Below are 27,648 nucleotides of genomic sequence, written 5' to 3' on the forward strand. Positions count from 1 at the left end.
ACTACGACGCTACAATGCTGCTTTCTCGCAAACTCGGATAAAAAAAAAACGCGCGACCATCTGATACATCATCGCGCGTTAACGAGCTACAAACGTGCGTTGTCGCGCGATCATGTGAACTTAGCCTTACAGTTAACTGCAAAAAGGGGACTTATACACAACATTAAAATGTGAATATTATACAAATATAATTAAAATTATTTACCACTTATTTACATCATTGTATATAAAGTTATGTTGAACATGTATACCAAGTTTCTCGATTCTAACTGATTTGGTTACATAATAATTTAGTTTTAACCTTCTGTAAAATTTACTTTTATATAGATGTCCCCTATTTGCAGTTAGCAGTTCATATATAACTTATAAAAAACCTTGATTTGATCTATTTTGAATTCCATAAAATGGAGAACTAAAATGGAGGACTAAAATTGCGCTGAGCTTTATTTTTTAATCACATAGAACGTACAAAAAAATTGAATCCTGGGAGGGGGGCATTTTGCTATATCTTAACAGGAGATACCCTTAAGACACACATATCTTTTTATAAAATCAGCAATACAACAAATAATTATGTACTTACTTTATAAACCTTGAATTTGTCCATAAGTGCATCAAAACAGGAAAACACAGCATTCATCGTACTCACCAGCTCCATAGCGTCTTCGACAGTAGTTGAATTAAAACCAACTAGCTCACAGAACATCACCGTCACTACATCAAAAGACTGAAAAAGAATTTTTTGTAATTTAAATTGATCTCAAGCTAGAAAAGACGTAACAATTGGTGGAAATAAGGAACACATTCACCTTAAAACTAATAATTTGAATTTAAAAATTATTCTTATTTCCTTGAGAAAAAATCGTATTTTTGAAAAAAATCACATAAAGATCAAAGAAATTAACTTATGTACTAATTTAGAAGCTGTAGCTGTATCGGTGTCATGCAATATCAACTGCAGAAATATCAATATATGCAATATTTATCTACGCCATCCTAATGAAACCGCACTAAAAGATCTCCAGTATTTAATTAACGAAATTCTTAATCCCAAATTAATAGTAGGTAATACGAACAGGAAGTGACGAAGGAACGTATCTGACAGGGCAAAATGTTTATAAGAAGAAGAAGAATATGAACTGTCACAATATCGCATGGGATAGCAAAATAAATAGATAAAAAAGGTCGATTGCTTATGGAAATTATAGATGCTGAACATTTGATACTCAATACATGAATACTACAACAATACTGTCAATAATACTGGTAAGCCGGCACATTTCAGCGTTCAGAACAGTTCTTCCTGCGCCGTAGATTTATCTCTATGTGAGCCCTCTGGAATAGTCTAGATCAGCGGTCGAGGAACTTTTTTAATCATTACCCCAAACCATTTTGTTGTAAGTTGATATTACCAAGGCAAAAAACAAAAAAAGGCCTCATCATTCATATTATAGCCCCCATGATAGTTTTGAACAGAAAACAATAACTAAAACATAATATAAACATCATTTATTCAATTTCTATGGTACCTAGAAATACATAACATAATAATAGATAACAATAATAAGATATAAAAAATTAAAACCCATTGCGGTACTGCAACAAATTATAATAATAATAATGGTTGTACTAACAAAAATTATAATTGAAAAAATTATAAAAAAAGAATAATTGAAAACATTCTTCCTTCACGTTTTGGAGAAATGATGTTGTTTCATGTTCGATACAATTGCTTCAAAATTGGGACTTTTTGATGTAAGAGCGATTTGAATACAGTCTTCGGCGTTTAATCGATTTCTGTTCTTCGTTTTTATGTTCACTAGAGTGGAAAAGCCTTGTTCGCACAAATATGTTGTTCCAAATGGCAGCAATTTTTTAACCGCCTCTTCATGTGCAATTTTGAAAGCCTTTGCAGCTTTTGATATCCAAAAAGACGACAGATTTGGTTTACTCTCAAATTGAATACGTGCTTCAGTATTAGATCGAAGTTCAAGAATTGGTTCTGACAAACCTGAAGGTTCTTCTGGTAATATATCAATTTCACATTTAAAAGGATCTACAATCCAACTGACAGTACGTATATCAAGATCTGGAAAGTAGTCTGAAAACCGCTTTCTGAGTTTGATAAGATGTCTTACAATTGTATCCTTGATGTCAGCAAAAGTAATATTTTCGCAATCTTCCAAAAACAAAGCTAACCTTGAAAAAGAAGCTATCTTGTTCTGTTCTACTTTCTGACTCCAATATTGCAGCTTTAATCCAAACGCTGACACTATTTCTCTCGCTGAAATGATATTAATATTCTTTCCTTGCAATTCTTTGTTTAATATATTTATACTCTCAAAAATGTCAGCTAAATATGCGAGATATACAACCCAGGAAGAGTTTTGAAACTTATCTGCGAGAATATTTTTTTGATCAACCATAAAAATTTCCACTTCAGTTTTGAGAGTCCATACTCGATTTAGTACATTTCCGCGAGAGAGCCACCTTACTTCTATATTATAAAGTAGGAATGTATATTCGGCTTCACCGTCCTGACATAATTCACGAAATAGCTGAGTGTTTAGTGCATGTCCCTTGATAAAATTTACAATCTTGATGACATCGTGCATAACGGCTTCCAGTGTAGGTTCTAAATATTTGACCATAAGGGCCTGGCGATGGATCATACAGTGAATAACTTCAATATTTGGGTTATTTTTTTTACGAAAGCCGAAAAACTATTAATATGGCCCAGCATAGCTGGAGCTCCATCCAAAGATACTGAAATACAGTTTTCCCATTTTAAACTTTGCGCATTGAAGTATTCATTTACTTTACTGTAGACATCAATTCCACGAGATCTTAACTCGAGAGGAGAACAAAACAGCAATTCCTCTTCAAAATTATCTGCACCTTTGTAGCGAACATATACCATTAGCTGTGAATTGTTACTAAAATCAGTTGTCTCATCAAGCTGAATAGCAAAATATTTAGCCTGTTTTAATGAGAAAATAACTTGTTCCTTCACATTTTCTGCTAATATAGAAATTCGTTCCTTGACAATTCTCGCAGACAAGGGCACTGAATTCAGTTTGTTCGCTTCTTTTTGACCACACATAATCTCTGTCATTTTTACAGCAGCTGGTTTAACCAAATCTTCACCAATAGTGTATGGTTTCTTATTTCGAGCAATCAACCAGGCTACTTCAAAGCTAGCCCTTGATGCTGAACGCTGATCAAATGTACCAAACAAGTTGCTATTCAATCTTTGTCTTTTAACAGATATTTCTAAATTTGCAAAGTATTCTCGCGGTTTGGAAGACAGGTGTGAATGCAAATTATCTAAATGTTTCTTCAGTTGACTTTTTTTGAAAGATTCTGAAGTCAATACCTTCATACATACAACACACTGTGGTTTCATTGTACCATTGTCTTCTATTTGTGTAAAACCGTAATTAAGGAATTCGTCTTGATATTTTCTTTTTCTATTTGCTGCCATCTGAAGGAGACAGAAAATAATAGTTGTGAAATACTTAAATTAAATTTTCAAATTACGGCTTACCTTGATTGATATATCGATGATTAATGATTGTCAGCAACTAACTATAACTGTCTGACTCGTCAATGTATTTGTATTCTGACTGCACGGCACGGACTGAGGGACTGAGCAGGTAGCCGGGGCTCGGGGCTGTGCTTTACTGCGCAAAGATATAACTCGAGAACACTCTACTGGTGGAGAGTGCAGTGGCGCACCCAGGGGGGTTCTTGGGGTTTAAAATTCCTCCCAGGGCATATAAAAAATTTAACAAGGATAGTAGGAAAATGTAATTTATCTTTCACAAATAATACAAAAAAATTTCGGTGCATGCAAAACAGGTTTATAAAAAATCAAATTAAAATATATACTTTTTACTCACAAGTTTCATTTTTACCCCCAAAAATTTCATTTTTACCCCATTTGGGGTAATTTACACCGGTTCCCCGACCGCTGTCTAGATTATCTTTATAATAGTGATCACTATCCTATAACAATGGAAACCACTATAACCGACCCACCGAACACCCCTATCTATTAAAAGTGGAAAGTAGATTTCGCTAATTGGGAACTCCATACTAAATAAAGCTGCTAATATACCCATAGAAAAAAAAAACAAATTATGTAAAAGAAAACCGGTGCCATGGTGGAATCAAGGAATAGCATCTAATATTACAAAAAACGGTAAATTCATCAACTCCGATGCCAGTTATATGGAACAAGGTACGCACACTAAAAGAAGAATATAAACCAACTTAAATTAGTTCTCTGACCTGAGACTGTAGAGATGAAAACTATGTGGGACGAAGGATAGAGCTGTTAGAAGTTGATGGAAGAAGAAGTAGAGGAAAACCGAGGAGAAGATAGAAGGACTGTGTGGCAGAGGACATGAGAGAGAAAGGATTAGGTGAAAAAGACCCCGTGAACAGAAATGAGTGGCGACGAAGAGTAAGGAACAGCGACACCTGAAAAGGGAAAAGCTGAGAAAGAAGAAAAACTTAGTTTTCTGTCTAAAGACAATAATTTAATAAAATTCAAACGAAAAATCAGTAATACACTGGTAAACGTACATAAAACAAATTCTAGTAATGCAAATTTTAACCTATTCTTTCCTATCCCAATAATAGGCAATAATGATCAATTAAAGGACACCGCAACTATCCTTATGGAAAACCGGCCCTGGTCAAATTAAACGAAAGTTCAATCAATGATAGTTCTCAATGCGTAGATTAAAAAAGTCAATTGGACCTAGTTCTGAAAAACTATTATTTGCTAATATACCTATGGAAAAAACCAATTATGTAAAAGAAAACCGGTGCCATGGTTAAATCAAGGAGTAGCTATTACTATAAAAGCTAGCAAGAATCCAAGAATGCATTTGATATTTAAAAAAAAAATTGAACTTTTGAGAATTTTTAAAATTTTGAAAAGTTTACGAGCTAAAACTAAACATCTTATAAAAAAAAGTAAAACAGAAACCTGGATGTTTTATCTATAAATTCATCAACTCCGATGCTAGTTATATGGAACAAAGTACGCATGCTAAAAGGAGAATAAAAACCAACTCAAATTAGTTTCCTTCCCTGAGACTGTAGAGATGAAAACTGTGGGATGAAGGATAGAGCTATTATACGTTGATGGAAGAAGAGGTAGAGGAAAACCGACGAGAAGATGGAGGGACTGTTTGGCAGTGGAATTGAGAGAGAAATTTTTAGGTGAAAAAAACTCGATAGACAGAAATGAGTGGAGACGAAGAGTGAGGAACAGTGACACCTGAAAAGAGAAACACTTAGAAAGTCGAAGAAATTAGTTCCCTGCCTAATGGCAATACTTTAATAATATCCAAATAAGAATCCCCTAGACACTTATTAATTCTCCTACTGTTAATACATATCTAGTAGCTTACCCAAAGAATACCTACGTTAGTATATTAAATTAATAAATTCTATCAAAATATGACAATTATATTAAGATTTTCACTGACGCAACGTATCAAAAACCAAAAATGGCGGTGCCGCAGCCTTTATAATAAATAATATAGAAGACCCTATAAAAATACCTACTTTTTACAGCATATTTACTGGAGAAGCTATTGCAATTGTAAAAGCTAAAGAAGCTTTGGGTAAAAGAAAAATTTATAAAAACAGGTCTCTTCCAAAGCGAAAAACACCTTGATTTACTGATTGTAGTAGTTAAGTTTTGCCGTATTTGTAATTACAAATAAATTTATCATTCATCTGGAGAACCGTAGCCAAAGATATTCTGGCAGTCAAAAAGTGATAAAATTGATTTTTATGACATTTTATTTCGTGTCAGCCAGTGGCGGATCTAGGCATTTGCCTTGGTAAGGAAAATTCCATCTTGGGAAGAGGGGTAGTAAATTTCCAACGAAATATCAATCAAAAGACGAAAAACATATTAGTCTTTTTATTGTTTATAAAAAAGATAAACTCAAACTACGCAAAAGACATAAATAATAGGTTTTTTTTTTAATTTTGGACCTTCTCGGGTGGGTGAGGGGAATTTCCCTATTCCACCCGTGCATCCGCCCCTGGTGTAAGCAGAACAAAACAAGGAGTTTTAGCTAGAGATTTTGACAAAAGAGACATTTTACAACTGAAATAATGGAAAGTTGGCAGTTTTTCGAGAACAAAATTGCAGAGGCATAAAGTTTTAAAATGGAACAATAAAATAAAAGTATTTTGTGTAATAAAATCTAATTATTAATTTGGTGTCGGGAATTAAAATTATCCAGATAATATGTACCTGGTCCTACCCTAATGTAGGACCATATGGGCTTGGTGAACGAAACGACAGAGGAGATCGCCTAATAGAATTTTGCCAGGAGCATAATGTTATAGCCGCAAATAAATTTTTTCAATTACCTAAGCAACGCCTTTATACATGAAAATCGTCAGAAATCAAATTGAGTACATCCTAATAAAACACAGATATCAAAACTCAATTCAGGCAGTAAAGGCATATCCAGGAGCAGACGTATCCTCTGATCACAGTCTTCTTATTGCTAGGTTTCAACTTCAACTAAAAAAGACGCAAAAAAGCCGCAACAACAATAAACTTAACATACAGAAACTAAAGTCAGAAGAAACAAAAGAAAATCTGAAACACGAAATCAACACAAATCTAGATAGAAACCCAAGAAATAATTGCAACGTAGAACAGCAGTGGCAATTCTTCAAAACCTATATTGGATTCAAGTAAGAAAGTACTTACAACAACCAAATGTAAGAAAAAGAGTGGATGACCGAGGAAATTCTAGAGTTAATGAATGAAAGGAGAAAAAACAAAACCATCAATACAATCCGCTATAAACAGCCTTAAAACCAAATAAGAAGAAAAATTAGGGAGGCTAAAGAGACCTACTTCTCTGAAAAATGTAAAGAAATAGAAGAACTGCAAAACAGATATGACAACTTTAATCTACATAAAAAAGTCAAAGAACTAGCCGGAGTAGGAAGTAGAAGAACCTCAAATATATTGCTCGACAAAAATGGAAATATTATTATATTGGAGACAGAACAAAAACTACGACGATGGAAAGAGTACATCGAGGAATTATTTCATGACCAGAGAGAAGCTAGTACATCTGTAGATAGCCAAACGGGAGATGTAGGCCCGAAGATAACCAAATCAGATGTAAGTCAGGCATTAAACTCGATGAAAACCAAGCGAGCTATTAAAGTTGGTCAACGAGAAAAACCTGGACATAATAGTAGAACTGTTTAACGCTATCTATACTACGGGAATCATCCCTAGAGAAATGTTGACATCAGCATTTGTTTGTTTGCCAAAGAAAGTGAATGCCAAAGAGTGCAGTGACTATCGAACCGTAAGCTTAATGTCACATATCTGGAAAATTCTGGAGCTGGATATTAGTGACACACAATATGGGTTCCGCAAGGGTATGGGTACCCGAGAGAGGCACTATTCTCCTTCAACGTGCTGACGCAGAGATGTTTGGATATTAACCATCCTCTTTACGTCTGTTTTATAGACTACAATAAAGCGTTTGATAAAGTAAAACATAACCGACTCATGGAAATTCTAAAAAATACAAACCTAGATAAAAGAGATTTAAGGCTAATAACAAACCTTTATTACAATCAGCGAGCAATAGTACGAATTGAAAAAGAGATATATGAAGAAATGGAAATAAAGAGAGGAGTCAGGCAAGGCTGCTTACTATCACCTCTATTATTTAACGCTTATTCTGAAGAGGTAATTCGAGAAACTCTGGAAGATAAAACAGTAAAGTATAAAGAAAAAACAGAAAAACATAAGAGTAAATGGAGTCTTAGTTAACAACATTAGATATGCAGATGATACAGTAACAATAGCCCATAGTTTACAAGACCTGGAAAGACTGATCAAAAAGACGAATTTTATGAAAATTTGTAAAAATAACCATAATACTAACGAAATCTTGATAGTACAGGGCCAGCAGATCGAAAGAGTAAAAAAGTACACTTATCTTGGAAGACTTATAAAAGAAAATAATGACTACACTGCAGAAATCAAAGTCAAAATCTAAAAAGCACGTTCTAATTTTATAAAAATGAAAAAGGGTAGATAGAGTTACGAACTATGAAGTACTGAGAAGAATAGGTAAAGAGAAGGAAGTTGAACTTACAATTAAAGAAAGAAAGCTACAGTATCTCGGACATGTGATGCGGAGAGAGAAGTATGGCATCCTGCGACTTATAATGCAAGGAAAGATAGATAGAAGAGAAGAAGCATCGGAAAACGACGAATTTGTGGTCGATAAGAAGATAATATGTGAATTATAAAACTTATTAAATAAAAACTTTTTGTTTGTTCGTTAAATATATTGAAATTCATTAAAATAGAAATTTTATTTAATATTCTAGTAGATTTTAAAATCATATTTATATATATATAATTATTATGGCATTTATACTTTTCAGAACTGGTAAAAAGAAATATTTTCATTGTCTGTAAAAAAATGTATCTTTTCAAGAAATTCGTTCTGTTAACCCAGATTTTTCGTTACATCGGCATTTTTTGACCTACCTTGCACGTGCTCAAAGGGCTGTTTCCCGATCTTAAGGAGTCTGCCACGGGCTTGGGGATCATGGAATAGAGCAGTTCGTCTCCACGTCGCTTCCACACGTTAAGGAGGGTGTAATTGTTCTCCAACTCGGAGGCCCTTTGTTCTGCCTTGTCGAACATTAGACGCAATCTGGAAAATATTCGAGAGAAATAAAAACAGCGGAATGGCTTGTTTACGAAGGGATTAAAGGAAGGAGGAAACCAGTAACAACAAGGATATTTTAAGGGAGTTGTTATCAGAGAACGACGGCATAAAATTAAATTCGATTGAGTTCGTCGATTAATAATAATTTTTAACATATTTTTTGGGACATTTGTGCCAAAGTTAGAGCTCTGGACTGTACTATTTGTGCAATTATCGCAGTTTAAAACAAAATATTTCAGATTTTCTACATCTAGAAGAGACCTCAATACTCCATAACAAATAATGGAGATATATCATCAGTACAGTGTTACTTTCAAAGATAAACAATTATTCTAAGACAAAATGCAAATTATAGAATTATTAGAAAAGAAAACAGAAGCCAAAAAACCTTTTTCTGCCACTGACTGGCCTAATACTGGCCCAACTCGAATTCTCAAAAGCACAAAACGATTTAACAAATATAATTGACTTCAAACCAAGCTCAAATAATCGTTTTGTAGCTTTTAGCCTTGAAACATTTTACTTTTCACTGTTTGGGTATGGTTATGCCGATAAAAACTGGGAAAAAAATGATTGGCACAAATCCGTATAAAGGATACAATGATTGAGTTGAAGGGATTTTTAAAATACAGATAAGATTTTCCTTACTTTTTAGATTTTTTTCTTAGATTTTATGTGGTCTTTTGAAAATCGTCTAGGGAAGTCACTTATTTTATATTATATTAAAAAACATCATGAAACAAGTTGTCTTGACCCGCGATTAGTTTACCGTGAGATATATTTGCTATAAAATATTATTTTATTAAATTAAAATAATATACAACGACAATTTTCATAGAACTATTTATTGCTTACTATACACGTTTACAGAACTGAGTTTCATTCGATACTACTAAAAATACATTGCAAATGCTTAACAGAAACCCCTAGTAGAGGGGAGGGCGTTACAAAGAACTATATAAGTTTACCTTGGGGTAAAAACGTAAATTACAAAATCATTTATATGGTCCTTATCAGAATCATATACAGACGCAGCGGATGCGACAACAATAGTAATGGATTTGCCAGGTACATACTTTCTAAAGGGAGGGATTATAATAGAAAAGTTTTCCCCAGAAATATGTAAAACTAATAAATATTTTAATCTTTTAATAGATTTCTGGAAACTAAAATCTACCCAAAACTTTAAAAATTACAACTATAAATCTAAATAAAATAAAATCGAAAAATAATATGAACTAAATTATAATGAGACTGAACACAAGTTATACGCTCTAATACAAGTTGTACTGTAGTTTTGGTACTTTTACTTTTTTCATAAATAATTTGTTCAGTTTAAGCTCGTTAAGATTTTATGTCAGTAGAAAATAAATAAGTATAATTATAGTAAGCAGTAAGTAATACTTTTCGCTACATGTTGCGAAAAATAGGTGAAGAATATACTATGTAAGTGAGGTTTATAAATTGATTCATCAAAAACACAGTATCTTCTTCTTCGTGTGCTGTGCTTGTATTCAAGCGTTGGCTATCGTCATATTGACAAGCTGATGAAATGATTCTCGGTCGACAGCTAGATGAAACAGTTCCGTGACCGTTCGACCTGTCCATTGTCTAATGTTACGCAGCCAGGACAGTTGTTTTCTTCCGACCCTACGTTTTCCTTCGATTTTGCCCTGAATGATTAACCGGAGTAAGCGATATTTAGGTCCTCTCATTATATGACCGAAGTATTGGACCTTTCTCATTTTGATGAAGTTGATCAATTCTCGCTCTTTGTGCACGGTCTCTAGCATGCGTTCGTTAGATATGTGTGCTGTCCAAGGGATTCTGAGCATGCGACGGTAACACCATATCTCAAACGCTTCTAATTTGTTGAGATTTTTTATTTTTGTTGTCCAGGTTTCACATCCATAAAACAAAGTGGACCAGACGTAGCAGTTCAATACTCTTAGACGTGTGGTTAACGACAGACTTTTACTGCATAATACAGAACGCTAGTTAATAAAGTTTTTCCGTGCGAGTTCTATTCTGGTCAAAATTTCCTCGTCACTTTCAACCCTGCAGTCAATTCAGCTACCCAGATATCTAAAGTGTTCCACCCTTTCCAGGATTTTGTTATCTAATCTTAGCACTGAGTCTTCGATATTAATTTTTCCTACCCCCATCCATTTTGTTTTTTTTTTGCGTTGAATGTTAAGCCCTTTTCAGTGCATTCGTTGTTTACAGCATTCAACAGGGTTTGAAGATCTTCTAGACTCTCTGCCATTATTGCGGTGTCATCGGCGTATCTGATGTTGTTAATAATTTCACCACCGATCTTAACACCTTCGCGGCGATTATTTAACGCTATTTCAAAAACTGGTTCAGTGTAGGCATTAAACAACATCGGTGACATAACACATCCCTGTCTGACACCACGCTTAATAGAAACTTTAGCTGAAACCTCTTGGTCCACCTTAACACAAGCGGTCTGATTGTAGTAAAGATTTTTAAGCAATCTAGTGTCATACGTGTCCAGACCAACTGAGTCTAAGCATTGAAATAATGTGTACCACATACATAAGTATGTGGTACTCTATCAAAGGCGTTTTCGAAATCTATAAAACATACGTAAAACACAGTATGTAGTAATGAAAAGTGAAGAAAGGCATTTAGAACTCAGTGGCATACAAATGAAAATATTGATAGCTATGAATATCTCAGTGTAAGCATTACAAATGATGGACGGAATACAAAAAAATAGCTACTTTAATTGGTCAATGTAATTCAGTAATACGTCAACTGAATAGTATGCTCTGAAATAACCACATCACTCGAATCTCAAAAATTAGGATATACAGAACTATTATGGAAAGTAGGTATTGCCATGTATAATTCAGAGCTTTGGATAATAAATAAAAAAGATTCATCCAAAATAAAAACAATGAAAATGAATTATTGACTTAGATGAAGCCAAATCACTAGAAGACATAGAGTAAGGAATTCTTTATGTCTTCATCAGAATCAGAGAGTGTGTGATCATAAAAATTGAAATCCTAGAAAATATAGAATGCAAAATGCTGAAATGATATGACCGTATTGAAAAAATAAATGATCTTTTTTTCTGGTGCACTCCATTACTGGAGGTTTGCGATTACTACATCAAAATGGTCTCTATTCTGAGCTACTTTAAGTATTTGTTGAATGTTCATGCTTGTCCGAGTTCTGATATTTCGAAGCTGTGATATAGCTCTTCTGTCTACCCCTCTTCACTTCTTTATCTTCCCTTCAATTATTATTCGTAACAGGTCATATTTGTCATTTCTCATTTGGATATGAACGCTTTTAGTAGTGTGGTTGGAAAATTTTAAGGTTGCTTCCTATAATGAATGATCAAAGATAACCAAAGAGAGTGTTACAGTGATCCCCACTAACCGCAAAAAAGGGAAGACCAAGAAGATCGTGTAGCCAAGAAGTAAATGATGCAATGGAAGGTAGGGATCTACAAGTAGATGACTGGAACGATCGAAGCATTGGAAGCTAAGAAGCAAGAAACAGCGACAGCTGTATCAAACTCGTTATATATAGGTAGTAAAGGAGTAGAAAGAGTAGAAGAAAACATGGAGGGGTCCAGTCTACTTAGCCTCTTCTACTCAAATCCGAAATGAGGGTTTGGCGTTTGGCTGAATATTCAACTTTATAAAAAAACATGTTATGAAAGCTACAAAGAAATAAATCAGTATCTCTTACCTACGACGAACTCGCAAAAGAAATAGGGACAATGAATAATAAATTTGCACGTGGAATGTAAAAAGCATTTATCTATCTAAAGCTACAGCTTATACAAGAAATTCATAAAGCCAAAACAGACATCATTGCTTTACAGGAAATGAGGTAAATTCGCTTTTTGTTTGAAAAAGAACAGTTTTTACATCTTTAAAGAGAAGAAGAAAAATCTGCATACAGATACCTGTGACTCATCCAAGTAGAGTTGGGTTCCTTATACCCTAACGAAGTTGTACTAGGACGAGAAGACCAGCCCTACCATCAAGATGGTTAAGGCAAAACATCTCTCCCAATGTCCTGCTATCAGATGTTTCAGAATTCTGTTGCAAGTTCCCTCTCCTCTAGTATTTTAAAGAGAGCAGCTCCCATCATCAACAGATCACCTAGCTTCAAAGGTTCGGGATTAGTGACTTCCCTTCCACTCTTCCTGCCACTGGCCGATTGAACGGCTTGTGCCTCCCTACGACTATGATTCCTGGCTTTTTCACCTGTCTGTACATGTAAAGGAACACAGTTGGTGATCACCCACAGAGCGGCAGCTGACACAACCCTGTAGGCACATGCTATCCGCAATAGAGTACTCCTGTCAACGCATATCACGAGCCTCTTATAAGTTAGTATTTATACCGCCTCACTCCAGACTGGGACTTCGTAGAGGACGACAGACCCTACAATACCATGAAGCACCCTCCTTTCGGATTTAGGCCACCAATATTATCCTCCATTATCCTTGCCAGTGCAGCCATTTTCTGAATAGCTCAGCGGGTCACCTTCCTCAAATGTTTTCTTTAACTTCTGCCTTAGTAAAGAGTAACTCCCAGATACTTGTCGTACTTCGAGGGCGTTACTCTCGCTTCGGCGCACTTAAATTTAACACTGTCTTTCTGTAGCCTCTGAGTACTATAGCCTCCATCTTGAATCTCTCGCTCATCCAATCCTCAACGAGTATACATGCACGCATAATCCGAAGAGTTCATCCCTGTCCTGTGTCGCCACTAGCATAGTAAGGTCGTCCGCCAATACGAAGAGGGTAACACACTCCCTATATTTGCAGTTTAACACCCTGTTATATGTTAGGTTCCACAGAGTCGGACCCAGAACGGAGCCCTACGAGATATTAGCCGTTAATCTACCATCACACCACAATCTTACTATCGGAAAGATAATCAGCGACCACGTTCCTCAGATACCTCAGACAGTTCCTTGTTTCCAAAGAGCTTGTAACGAGACCCCACTGCAATGTATTTAAAGTATTTAGGACGTTAAAGAGAATCAGGATGACTCATCGGTGATCAGATGCAATTCCCCGTGCGGCCCGAAGCACATCGGTCACAGCATCCACTGTACTTTTGCCCTGGCAGAAACCATACTGTCTCGAAGACAATTTCCATTGCAAGGAAAAAGACAAATAGAGCGACATTTTCCTGCCTTGAATTTAGGCAGTACGCACGAGACTTTTCAGGGATCCGAAAACGACTACAACACAAGAAGAGTGTGCTCCAGTAGCTACGTGGGCTCCAAACGGCCTAGAGTACAACCGCCTCAGGCAGAATACCATCTAGATATTTAGGTATTTTTATTTGAAAATGACGTTTAATTAGGCGGGACACCATCTAGAAATCTATTTTATTTGAAAATGACGTTGAACTTAAAAAAATTGTTTATACGTTCAAAAATTCCCTGGGCATGCCTATTTAACAGATTTAAACTTTTTCAAAGTATCTTTGAAAGTTTTTGTCTTTCTTTATATGTAAAAAAATCGACTATTTATTTTCGTAAAAGTGCTTATTTTGCTTCCAGCATAATTTTTCAAATTTGAAACTTTTTTTGGCAGACCCTGGATTGCAAAATTATTATACGCAAACTTTTAAACCGATCGTAATGAAATTTGGTATACGTTTCAGTCGTATTATAAAGCTCATCTAGGCGGAACATGAAGGCTCTACGTTATATCTAAGAAGTCGAATAAAAAACTCTATTTTTTGCACGTATTTTTCTCAATTATTGCCATTTTTAAATCAGTAAACATTTAATTTTCATTTTCTAGCTAGTCAAATATTACACAAAATTAAAATTTAAACTTTTTCCTTTTGTATGTTTTTCTTGTACGAGCAATATCTCTTGAGTTATAGGCGAAAATTTGGATTTTCGTCTGATTTTGTTAATAAAAAATTAAACACAAGGGTTGCGACCGGCGCATACCGTGACTATTGATACATACATCCGAAAGTACTACAAAAAAATAGACTCCTATGAAAAATGACCAATTTAAAACAGGTCCTTCCTAGACTGTAATTATCTCGCCAAAAAAATAAACATAGCAACATTTACCAAAACTTAAAATGTTCGGTTTGGATTGTTCTATAACTTCCATTAACCAAACTGCCAACGTTTAGTCCTCAATTTTGTTTAAAACTAGTATAAATAAATAAATTCGCCACTTTTTAACAAAAATTTAAACTATAAACTGCTATAACTTTTTTTACTTATAATAATAAAATAATTAGCATCTCTGAATCAATTTTACGATTGGACGGACAGAGCGCGATATTAAAAGTTCCATATCTTGGTTAAAAATTAACGTAGAAACATTTACCAAAGCTTAAAATATTTGTTTTGAGTTGATCTATAACTTTCATTAGCCAGATTTTTAAAGTTTTTAGCTTAAGTTTGTTTACATCTCTTATAAACTTAAAAATTCGCAACTTTTTAGTAAAATTTTGAATTTTTAATCGGTGTAACTTCTGACTGATACCTTCGAAATCTTGAATCTAGGCACAAAAAAATGTCAAGGTACCGATGTAAAATAAAAGTGCTTACTCAACCCCCCCTCCCTTTCCTGGTTCCTGTACTACTAAGGAAATAGATTCTGGGATTTCTCTTAATCCCAGTTTTAAACATCAAAATCATGTCTTATGCATAATTTGGTTAATCTGAAAACTCTCAAATCTCTTTGGTTAAACAAAGTTTTAATGGTCAGAAGATGTAGAGAGACAGTTTTTTTTCTTTTAGTTTATCATCTGTGTCTCGACTGCTAGTGGTCATTGACAGAGGTACAATTTACATTTTTAAAACTTTTACATTGGGGACAATAGTAGCAACAGTATACTTTTTGGAATACATTTTTTTTAATTAAATTGTATAGCTTTGTGTTTTTTAAAAAGTTTAATACATTCTCATAGTTGCTGCTGTTTGAGATAGGAATGTCTTTTGGGTTGTTACCAAGATTGTATTTGCTTCGCTTCTGGCCATTAGTTAGTGGCTGGAATAGTGGCAAGTCAGGTACAGTGGCCACTTTTAAATATTTTGTTGTTTTTTGATAGATACATACGCGCCATCTAGTACAAACGCTAACAATTTTAGTCACAGTAGTCGCTTACTACGCTGGACCCCTGCACCATCGTTTCCAGAACCATTTTGTATACAAACCTGTTGAGAGGTGTGTTGTCTAGAGGTAGCAGGTAAGTTTAAACATCTTTTCAACCAATAATAATATACATATTAAATGTTCTGTATGTTTTGTGGTATACAGTATAGTATTTAAAACTTGCAGGTGATGCAAATTATGATATATCTTCAAAGTAGTAGATTTTAGGTTATGACTACTAAACAATGAGCTTTTGGTACAGTGGTCACACACTTATGCAGGAACAGTGGCCACTGTTTTTTACAAAAAAAGTGGTGGCCACTGTTTCTACATACGTTTGTAAAAAGTAGTGGTCATTGTTCTTTCTGCAAAAAATATCAAAAATAATTTTGTTTTACATAGTAATATGCCACGGAAAATACCAAAAAATCCCGGTATTGGAAAAACTACAGATGGAAATATAAAAAAAGCTATTTATGATGTTTGGGAAGGTGGATTATCATAAAAGGCTGCTGCTTTAAAATACGTCATTCCATGCACTACGTTTAGGAGATATTTTAAAAAGTGCAACGAAAATAAAAGTAATATAGATTGGACTTCAGATGTTCTTGAGGGAACTCCAAGATTGACCCCAAATTATGGTATCAATAAAAATTTTTCTTTAACCGAGGAAAAAGAACTGAGTAATTATTTACAGACATTGACCAAGCTTCATCATGGTCTCAATCCGAAAGGTGCCAGACAACTAGCTTATGATTTGGCAATTGCTAACAGGAAAAAAATACCAACTTCATGGGAAGAAAATAAGATGGAAGGCAAGTTTTGTTTGTAGCAGTTGTTGTAAATTTTTTTAGTAATCTTAAAAAGATTTATGAAAAATATGCATTAACACCTATTCACGTATACAATGTTGACGAAACAGCACTAACAACTGTGCAAGATACAGGAAAAGTAATAGCCAAAAAGGGACAGAAACAAGCAGGCCATATAGTTTCAAATGAAAGAGGCACTTTGATAACCCTGTGCAATGCAGTAAACGCTATAGGTAATTCGATTCCGCCGTTTTTAGTGTTCCCTAGTAAAGTTTTTAAAGATTATATGGTTAAAAACGCACCTCCAGGCTCCCAGGATGTGCTGCACCATCTGGATGGATGACAGCAAAATTATTTGAACAGTGGATGATACTGTTTGTCAAACATACTCATTCTTCAAAGGAATCTCCCATTTTACTAATCATGGACAACCATGAGAGTCATGTTTCTTTAGCATCTATTAAATTTGCAAAAGAAAATAATATAATCGTGTTGACTTTGCCGCCACATACTAGTCATCGCCTTCAACCACTAGATATAGCTGTATTTGGTCCTCTGAAGAAATATTACTCACATGGTTGTCAAAATTGGTTATTAAAAAATCCTAGAAAGAGGATAACAATTTACGATATAGCAGAGATTTTGAGCGACGCTTATCCACTTGCTTTCTCTCCCAAAAATGGTTTTATGGCTTCAACCGTAATCTCCCTTCTTTTCATTGGTGGAAGCTGGTGGTAGAAAATTTTTGATTGGAGAACGCTTAACTTTATATTGCTTCTTTTCCAATGATCAATCCAAAGGCCCATTACTTTTGTTTGAGTGTTCTTTTTAGATCTGATGAAGTTTGAATCTTTATTGTTAAGTTTAGAGAACAGGCTTGTTTTGCTGCCAGATCGGCTTTTTCATTACCTGGAATACCAATGTATGAGGGGTCCCACAAAATTGTTACTGTAAATCCATTAGTTTGAAGAAGATTAGATATACTCTGGATTTCTTGAAGTATTGGGTGGATAGAATGTACGTTTCTTATGGAGTGCATCGAGGATAGAAAGTCAATACAGATTGCTTTAGTTCTATTGTTAGTTTTTGAATAACCTCATTACGCTTTTAAAACTTTAAACTCGCTTATATTACTCTTTTCTATACTAAACGAGTAAATATTAAAGCAATGGTAGAAAATATACGGCACTTTACACCTTAAGTATAACTAGTTCGATTATTAACTTCAGTAAATATAATGCCTAATTTTAACCCTTAGGCATATTACTCGAAATAACTTCAAACAAATCAACAAAGTTTTCGTTGTAACTTTTGGTAAACATAGAGATAAACGCCACCCACATAAATTCAGTCACGCTTGAAACTACAACTTAAATATTTAAAGAGGGAAATTTCTGCTTCGTGTTTCCATTTAATATTTTAGTGGTAGTGACTAAAAAGAGAAGAGTTTTGCTGTACGTGCCTTAAAATATACTACTGGACGAGAAATTGCACAAAAATGATTATAATAACGTTTTTTTTATATATTTATATAATTGCTTAATGAGCAGTAAATTCTCGATTGAATGGACCGCATTCAACGGACACTTCATACAGTCCGTTGAAGGGACACAATGAATACGTATACGTAAAATTTTAAAACTACATGTATGCATATATTATATATACAGGGTGAGTTTTTAGTGCGACATTGATCGATAATTGTATTGTCGTACAAAATATCCAAGAAAGTTATTTAGAAAATTTTAGGCAATGATATTCTTCAGTGGGAAATACTATGATAACGACTGACAAATAGCTAAAACGATGGAAAGAATATATGAAAGAGCTCTTCAACGACGAAAGACAATATCATACAAGACATATCTTTCGAGGACAGAGAAACAAGTATAGAAATAGAAATAGTATAGAAATCAGAAACGGAAAAAGCCCAGGGCCAAATCAACTGCCTATTGATATCCTTAAAATAATGGAAAATCAATACATGGATGTCCTCTTAAAGCTCTTTAATGAAATCATGAATGTGTTGCTTGTGTGAGTCCATTTTAAAAAGAGGTAAAAAGAAATAAATTAGACTTACTCACAATCAATTTAATTTTACTACCCAAGACGACCGGTTTCGCTTTCTAAAATTTGCAAAGCATCATCAGGTCAGTGGTACAAAGTAAATTAAATGCTGAAATTATAAAAAGCCCATATTAGGATGCTGTCTTATAAGGATATAGATCAAAAAAGGTTTTAGTAATTATGCCAATATTACATGTCTGTGTTTATTAATATGCATAAAATTGCTTTAGCAGACAAAGTAACAACCCACAAACTAATACTGATAGTAAGTGATCTTCGGTCAATGTTGTAACTGTCTGACAACTTAGGAGGAAGTTTCTTGAGGGGAGGGATGTTAACAAATGATATAGGAGTAAGGTATATGTTATTCTTTGTTGAAAGAAAATGTGATGTTTTATATTATTTAAATTATTAAAAAATAATTTTACTTTACTTTACTTACTTTAATAAGTGAAGGTGAAATGCATGAAGGTTTTTTCAAATTTCGAGAATACCTTTAATTTTTGTAAGTAGAAATAACTTGAAATGATTGTTATTCAATAAATACCTAATACACAACATAAATCAAAACAATATGCAATAAATGCTTTTCGCTGTCAACCTGCAAACGAGATGGACGTACGTAAATCGGCTCCGATATTTAGCTTGAAAATTTGAGTAATATCGACTTAAGTTGTCACAAAGTGTTGTGCCTTAAAAGTTATTAATTTTGTGGTAATAATGAAATATTAAGAACTTGAAATTATTCGCTAGAGAGAATTGCAATAGAAAAGCTATTGCATGAAATACCATCGAATGATATGAAAATTATAATTGTAGGAGATTTTAACGCAAAAGTTGGTAGGGAGGATGCTTACAGACAAATAACCACCAGAAAGAGCAAACCCAGAAACAGCAATCAAAATGGCAAAAAAATAATTGAATTTGCTTTTGAAAATAACATGCGTATTATGAACACCTATTTGGCCACCGCTATCACCGGAATTGTCAAAAATTGATTTTTCGCGTGTGGCCAAATAAAATCCTTTATTTTAATAAAGGATTTTATCCTCAATGAATCCTTTCATCTCTTATTTGTTTCATATTAATTTGTGCAAATTTAACTAATTAGAAAACTTTTCATCACAGCTTCCCGTAAACGACTACCGTCCTCATAAATTGCATCCGGAATGAAACTGTAACTTAAATATTTAAAACGAAAAACTTCCACTACTCGTTCCTATTTAATATTTTAGTATTAATGTATATCCGACCGTGTGGTTTAAACCTAGTGAGTAGGTTTTCCTTGTTAGTTTACCGAATACCAAATGGAAGCCGGATTGAAAACTAAAGGCAACGTAATTGAGGCTTTGCGGCACTGATGGAAGCTCCGTTTTTGCAAAGCCTACAGAGTTGGTTTCGCCAGATATGTTTTCACGATAAAATAATTTGCTTGCAAAAAAACTATTACAAAAATTAAGAGACTATTTATATAAGTTTAATATAAGCAAATAATATATATTAGACAGTAAATAGACAATAAATAGACAGTTAAAAAGAAACTATTAAAAATATAAAACACATATAACGACTTAATAAAAAATATCTTTTACCTATCTAAATATGTAATTTCATTTCCAATGGTAATCTAACTTAATATTATTTTTTGATTATAATTTTCCAGAAAATAAATAATGTTCGAGGTTATTTCCGATGTTAAGATAATAAGGGTGAGTACCAACATATCTTAACTACAGAAGTCTATACATTTATTCTGTTTTTTATTATATCTGTCTCATTTGATTCACAGCCCAATAAAAAAATTGTCTTTCTGCCAAAAAAATCTGTGCTGATTCCAACAATACAAACCTTTTCTTTGTATCAGCTCTAGTTTTCGAGATATAGCATAATCATCAAATATTTAAATATTCTTACATTTCTGTATATTCGACCACTATAATTGCAATATGTTTATAAACAAACTTAACAAATTCTAAGAGAAATGCATACTAATGAGCTAATGACTTCTAATTAAAGTGTACTTATTGGAAATGCCCATCTTGCTACTTGAAATTAGCGCTAATTGCTTCTTAACAATTGTCTTCATCATCATCATTTGGCTCTACAACTCTATGTGAGTCTTGGCCGCGTTTACTATTTTCCTTCATTGTTGTCGGCCCTGAGCAGCTATTTCACATTGCTGTATTCCCATTTTGCGTAGATCACTGGCTACTGCGTCCTTCCATATCTTTCTTGGGCGACCAGCTGACCTTTTGCCATCGGGCCTTTCCCAGAATGTGGTGTTCAGGAGTCTTTCGTCACTCGATCTTAGTACGTGGCCCGCCTATCTTATTCGGTTTGCTTTAATGTAGCGTACTATGTATTCATCTCCATATACTGTCTGGAGTTCATCATTGTGTCTTCTTCTCCATTCTCCTGTTGTCTCTTCTCTGCAAGGCCCATAGATAGAAAGCAATATATTTCATTCCAGTACCAGTAATTGTGTTGTTTTCCGCTGGTTCAGAGTCCATGTATAGCTTTCATACGCTATTGTGGGACGAATTATTGTCTTATACACTCTTATTTTTGCTTATTGCAAATTGCTTATTGCTTATTGTCTTATACACTCTTATTTTGCGTATTGAGAATATTTTTGATTTAAGCACGGTCGTTAATGAGTAATATGCCCTGTTATCTGCAATGATCCTGGCTACCACGTCCTTTTCATATTTATTTTCAGATGTTATGACCGCTCCCAAGTACTTGAATTCTTTGACGACTTCAAAGTTGTATTCATTGATTGTTACGTTTTTTCTAACCCTTGACCTTGGATTCTTCGTTTCCTTGGCTCCGTTTTCGAATAGAGAGAAAACTTCTTTTGTATCTCTGGTGGATTGTGCAATTGTGTCCACGTCATCCGCAAACGCCAATAGTATTTTTGATCCTTGGGCGGCAAATTTGTTTGTCAGTTGTAGTTGAGCTTCCCTTGATCTCCTTGTCAAAGACCGGTGTCAATGAGGAATTCCTCCGAAGTGGTGCTGCCAATTCTGATCCGTGCGGAAGCATTCTCTGTGCTCATCTGTGCTAATCGTACCAGCTTTCCAGGTATTCCCATTTCTACCATGGTCTTCCACAATGCTTCTCTGCTAACAGAATCGTAAGCTTGTTTAAAGTCCACGAAGATTTGGTTGACATCGCGGTTGAATTCCCAGTTTTTTTCCAACACCTGGCGTAGGACGAATGTTTGGTCTATGGTCCATCTTCCCGGTCTGAATTCGCTTTGGTAGTCGCCTAATATTTCCTCTGGTATTATGGATATAATTTGGTACGTTGTATTGATTAACGATATTCCTCTATCATTCCGACATATTTCTTTATCTCCTTCTTGTGGATAGGTACTATATGGCTTTCATGCCAGTGTTTCGGTATTTATTCTCTTTCCCAGACTTCTCTTATAAGATGATATATCTCAAGGTGGAGCTTTTCTTCCCCTTCTTTTAGTAGTTCCGCCTGTATGCCATCTGGGCCTGGGGCTTTATTGTTTTTTAGGGACGAAATTGCGGACTTTACTTCAGCTAGTGTGGGCCCTGGTATTTCAGGTTCGGCTTACTGGTACTGTCTTTGTTGCCCGGTCGTTGTGGGTTTTTCTGTATTTAAGAGTTGCTCAAAATACTTACTTAACAATTGTCCGATAAGTAAATATTCTCTGAAATGGCCTTAATAACTTCCTATAAAGTCGACTGCATTTCATTGTAAAATTTAGTTTGAACTTAAGTTTTATTGCCAAGAGTTTGTTTTTGGCAACTGAAAATCATGGCTTCTACAAGCAGGCGTTGTTGCGTGAATAACCCGGACGTTTTTTGCTACTTATGTGGCAAGTGCATTGTAAAGGAAAGTAGAAAACCAGTTTGTGATTTTAGAAAAAGGGCATACCAAGCCTATTTTGGTGTTCATTTAGGAGATCAAGATAAATCTTAGGCTCCACAAGTAGTGTGCAAAACTTGTCTTGAAAACTTGCACGGAAGACAAAAGGACAACGAAAATGTTTAAAGTTTGGTGTTCCAATGGTATGAAGGGAACTAAAAAATCATTTTTAAGATTGCTATTTCTATCTTGTAAATATAAAGAGTATTAATCGTAACAATCAACATACGTAGACATATCCTCACCTGAATTCAGCAATAAGACCATTTCAGCCTGAGCAGATACCTATTCCAATATTTAGCAGTCTACCTACGTAACCAGAGAATAATGTCGAAACGCCATATGACGAACTACAGACTAATAGGTTTGATGAAGACAACAGCGATTTTGAAGGGGATTCAACACGTCCTGAGTGCCTTACTTAGGAAGAGCTAAACGATCAGAGATTTGAACCTTCCAAAGGATTCTTCTGAGTTTCTTGCCTCCAGGCTAAAGGAAAAGAATCTTCTTCATCCAGACACCAAAATAACATACTACCGTTGTAGAAAAAAAGATCTATTGCCTTTTTTTCTCAGCAAGATGATATGGTTTTTTGTAACATTATAAAAGGACTGTTAGAAAAAATGGGTGTATCGGAGTATACACCAGATCACTGGCATCTTTCTATCGACAGTTATAGACGATGTTTAAAGTGTGTCCTCATAATGGCGACAAATATGGAAGTATACCAATTGGGCATTCTACAAAAATGAAAGAAGTATATAAAACAATATAGCTGTTGCTAAAAAACATCAAGTATGACCAACATCAGTGGGTGATCTGTGATCTGTTGTATGATCAACTTGAAAGGTTGAAATTTACCCTTGGTAGAGATTTGAGTCTGGAGGCTAAAACTAAAGAGCTCTTCCTTAAAGGCAAATTAACTTATTTATTTGCTTTTTGGATTATTCACCGGAATGAAGATATTTTAAAATTACCACCCTGCGCATTGTTATATATTTATCATAAAGCGAATAATCATAAAGTTACGTTACTTTTATATACCTACTGTATGTGTATACTCTGCAGACTACTGTATTTTTACTACAAAATTAAATCTCTATCAAGGTTTTCTTATTTTCGAGGATCTTTTTAGCAAGAGAGCTGCAATAAAACAAGAAAAATACGGGAAAACATCGAGGAAACTATTATATTATGTTTATCTTGAAGGGGAAATAACGTCCTTGGGCATTATATTAACATTCCAAAGTTCTATCTCTCTGTAGAAATAAATGAATACTTTGGTATTAAAAGATCCTGTTTTTCTGGAGTGTATTTTGTCATTATACTTGGGGAAAATTTGGTGCTTGAGATTAAGTAGAAATATATAAAGATTTTTTAAGTATCTGGATATGAAGATCGTGCGTAATATATATAATATGTAACTTTTTTTAACAATTACAACTGTTTCATAATAAAAATTATTAATGATGTATTGAGGCTGAGGTATTATACATTTTTTCTAGGCACATACTAGCGTAGGTAATAGCCATAACAAAATTACTACTTACTTTGAACTATTTTGCCAGCCAGCCAGAACCATTTCTTTGCTAAGTCCATGAGGATTTAAGTCATTAAGATAAAGTCCTTGATCTGGCAACTCACTTATATCATTGATACTGGAACAACAAAAAAGTAAATTAAAATTAAAAAAACTTGTTTTAAAGGAAACTATTTTAGTTATTAAAAACAAGTCATTTACATCAATCGTGTATCAGCTTTGAAAGTGAAAGGTATAAGATTTGAATCTTAGGTACTGTTTCATTAGCTCTCGTGCAGTCTCTTGGGAACAATTTTTTTGGGTTCAGGATTCAAATTTTTCTTTATTTTTACATAAACCATAATAAATATGAAAAGTTTGTTAATTGCTGGTTCCGGCTTGGATCTACGACTGCTAGATCTTTAACGTTCACCGACTCCAGAATTTTTATTGTTCTGAAGCTATTTTCTTGTGGCATTTTAAATTAATTACTATTTAAATGGGAATAAGCCACAATTAAAGGTTAAAATACGTGTATTGACGTTTCAATTTCCACTTCGGAAATCGTTTACAAAATACAAACATTAGTAAATTAAACAAATTTTGTTTTTTGTTACTTAGCAAAAAATTCTTCTAATTTAATTTTATCTGACTCATCTATATTGACAATTCAGACATACCTTATACATTTACAAGTAAACGACTTTAAAATGATATTGCCAATATTGTTGAGTTGCGTTCCCGGAACGACTTTACTTATAAGATAGTTCATTCGATTACATGAAATCAACTTTAACTTGAGAATATCCGTCAGAAAAGATCATAACATGTAATTTGTCTTTAAAAAGACAAATACATGCCATAATGACAGTAAAATTTTCCTGTTAGTGATTCCATAGTAAATTATGAGGGAAAAACCAGGAAAAAAACCTCATAATACTATCCCGACATGGTAAGTATTTGATCGTGCATTTAGTTTACCTTCAATAAACACCAAATTGCGATTTTGTATGTTTGTTATTTAAAAAACATAAATGATGTATTCTCTATATGTTACTGACTTACCAATACTGGTATTTTCCTTTTAATAACTTCCTCTTTGAATATGGGTAACCAGATCCTACTACATTCTGCCGAGGAATTCGCGACACAATTGGTCTCATTTAGCATAATTAGAGCCGCTTCTTTGATTTTTCTCTTTTTACCATCCGTTTCTTTTAGGACTATATTTGAATCATTCCATTGAACCCTATGTTCATTATCCCATGCGTGTTTACAGATTTGAGATCTATCAAATTCTCTATTTTTAATATAGGATTGATGTTCACTTATTCTAACATTTAATGGTCTTGATGTTTCACCTAAATAAAACTGATCGCATTCACAAGGTATTTTATAAATGCAATTCTTTGTCCTTTCTTGTTCATTGTTAGGTTTGGTTTTGGACAAAATAGATCTCAACTTGTTTGTTGTTTTGAATGTTGTTGAAATGTTGAATTTATTTCCTATCCTTTTAAGCTTTTCCGATAATCCTTTTATATATGGTATTGTTATTTTCCTCGTATTATTCCTTGCATATGCTGTAGGATCTCGTTCTAAGTTGTTTTGTTCTATTCGATCGATTGTTGAAAATTCCTTATTTATAAACGATAAAGGATAATCATTTTTTAATAAAACAGATGTTAACAAATGTTTTTCCTCCAAGAACGAATTTTCGTTAGAACAAGTAATTTTCGCTCTATCGTATAAGGATTTAATAATTCCCTTTTTAATATTAATATTGTGATTTGATTTGAAATTTAAATATCTGTTGGTGTGTGTTGGTTTTCTATACACCTGAGTTTCGTATCCAGTATCCAGTATCGTTCTTAGAGATTAAAACATCCAGAAAAGGTAATGTGTTATTATATTCCTTTTCCATGGTAAATGTTATTGTCTCTTCTTTATCGTTTATATCATTTAGGAATGTGTCCAACAACTCCGATCCATGAGGCCATATCGAGAATACATCATCTACATATCTCCACCATACTGAGGGTTTTAAATTTTGTTTAGAAATAATATTTGTTTCAAAATCTTCCATAAATATATCGGCTAATAATGGAGATAAACTAGAGCCTATTGCTAGTCCAAAACTTTGTTTATAGAATTCATTATTTAGTTGAAAGTATGTATTATCAGTACATAATGTTATTAACTCCATTATAGCTGATATTTAGTGTTGTTCTAGTTGCCAATGTATCATCACTTTCTAATTTTGTCTTGACTATATTTAAAGTCTTATCTAATGGCACATTCGTAAATAAACTATTTATGTCAAAACTTACTAAAGTATTATTTGAATTAAATTTAATATTTGATAATGTATTTAAAAAATGTTGTGTATTTTTTATAAATGTGTCATTTTTATTTGCAATTGGTTTTAAAATATTTAATAAAAATTTTGATAGTTCACTACAAGGAGAATTCATGGTACTACAAATGATATAAAATAGTAATTAATCCAGAATTTTTCATGCACTTCCCATAGAAACCGCTGACATGCAGAAGACCTTTTTGAGCAGACCATTGGCAAGCAACTATGGGAACCGTCTAAGACCACTCTTTTCCTCACCAACTCCTGGCTGACACAGACCAACTCTTTGGTTGGACTGTGTCGTTTTAACTGACAAGAACCACGTGTTCAAGTCGAGCAAAGAAACATGTTGCTCTTTAAGTATTAAAATGTTTACCGTGGCTTAGTTTTCCTGTGTATGTTATATATTATAATATCCTGATGGGCCCCTGGACGTGAAGCGAGTGATCCATGTTAATTGTATGTGTTTATGGATATATATGTGTACAGTCCATCTAATTTACTTAACGTTGCACGTTATTATCATTGACAGAGATCGAAGTTGACATAGTTGCCAAAGTATAAAAAAATCCTGAATCCATTTTAAATCAAATATGTCACATAATTATTGCAAAAGTGGATTATACAACAAAACAAATTAATATTTAATGTAAATAAATAGAAACAAAACAAAAGTTAAAAAATAATCTTGTTAAAAACAATTTGAGCCGCTTGTATGCGTCGTATAAAGATGTAAAATGGAATACATAGATATTTATTTTATTTTATGTAAAAATGTAAAATAAAAAGTGTCAACACCGCAACTGTCAAATAAGTGTTACCAATTTATGCCAAAATATCACCTTCGTTCGATTACAGTTACAGTGTGTTCCAAACAAATGTTCTTCATAAAAACGATTTATATTGCATTTACACAAATTAAATGAAATATATTATTGTGTATTTCTTTAAGTTAACATTAATAGAAATCTTTAAATATTATTTCTACGCGTATATAATAAAATATGTCTAGTGGATGTAATGCCAGTGTACTCGGCAAAGTGATTCTAAAAAAGAACACACCTACCGCCTAAATATTTCGTGTTAGTATCATGTGACCTGAC

The 27,648-nt window shown here is 33.8% G+C and overlaps 1 protein-coding gene across 1 annotated transcript in view; it reads right to left on the bottom strand.

The window, feature by feature from the left end:
• LOC140448764 (soluble guanylate cyclase 89Db-like) overlaps window positions 1-27,648 on the bottom strand; it is a 135,565-nt gene that overhangs the window by 30,299 nt on the left and 77,618 nt on the right. The window contains exons 7-9 of the mRNA XM_072541879.1: window positions 24,221-24,328; window positions 8,573-8,741; window positions 584-727 (exon numbers count right to left, since the gene is read on the bottom strand). Coding sequence (XP_072397980.1) covers window positions 584-727; window positions 8,573-8,741; window positions 24,221-24,328 — 421 coding nt within the window. The remainder of the gene's footprint in view (window positions 1-583; window positions 728-8,572; window positions 8,742-24,220; window positions 24,329-27,648) is intronic.

This window comes from Diabrotica undecimpunctata, chromosome 8 (assembly GCF_040954645.1).
Source record: "Diabrotica undecimpunctata isolate CICGRU chromosome 8, icDiaUnde3, whole genome shotgun sequence".
NCBI classification, from domain to species: Eukaryota; Metazoa; Arthropoda; class Insecta; order Coleoptera; family Chrysomelidae; genus Diabrotica; species Diabrotica undecimpunctata.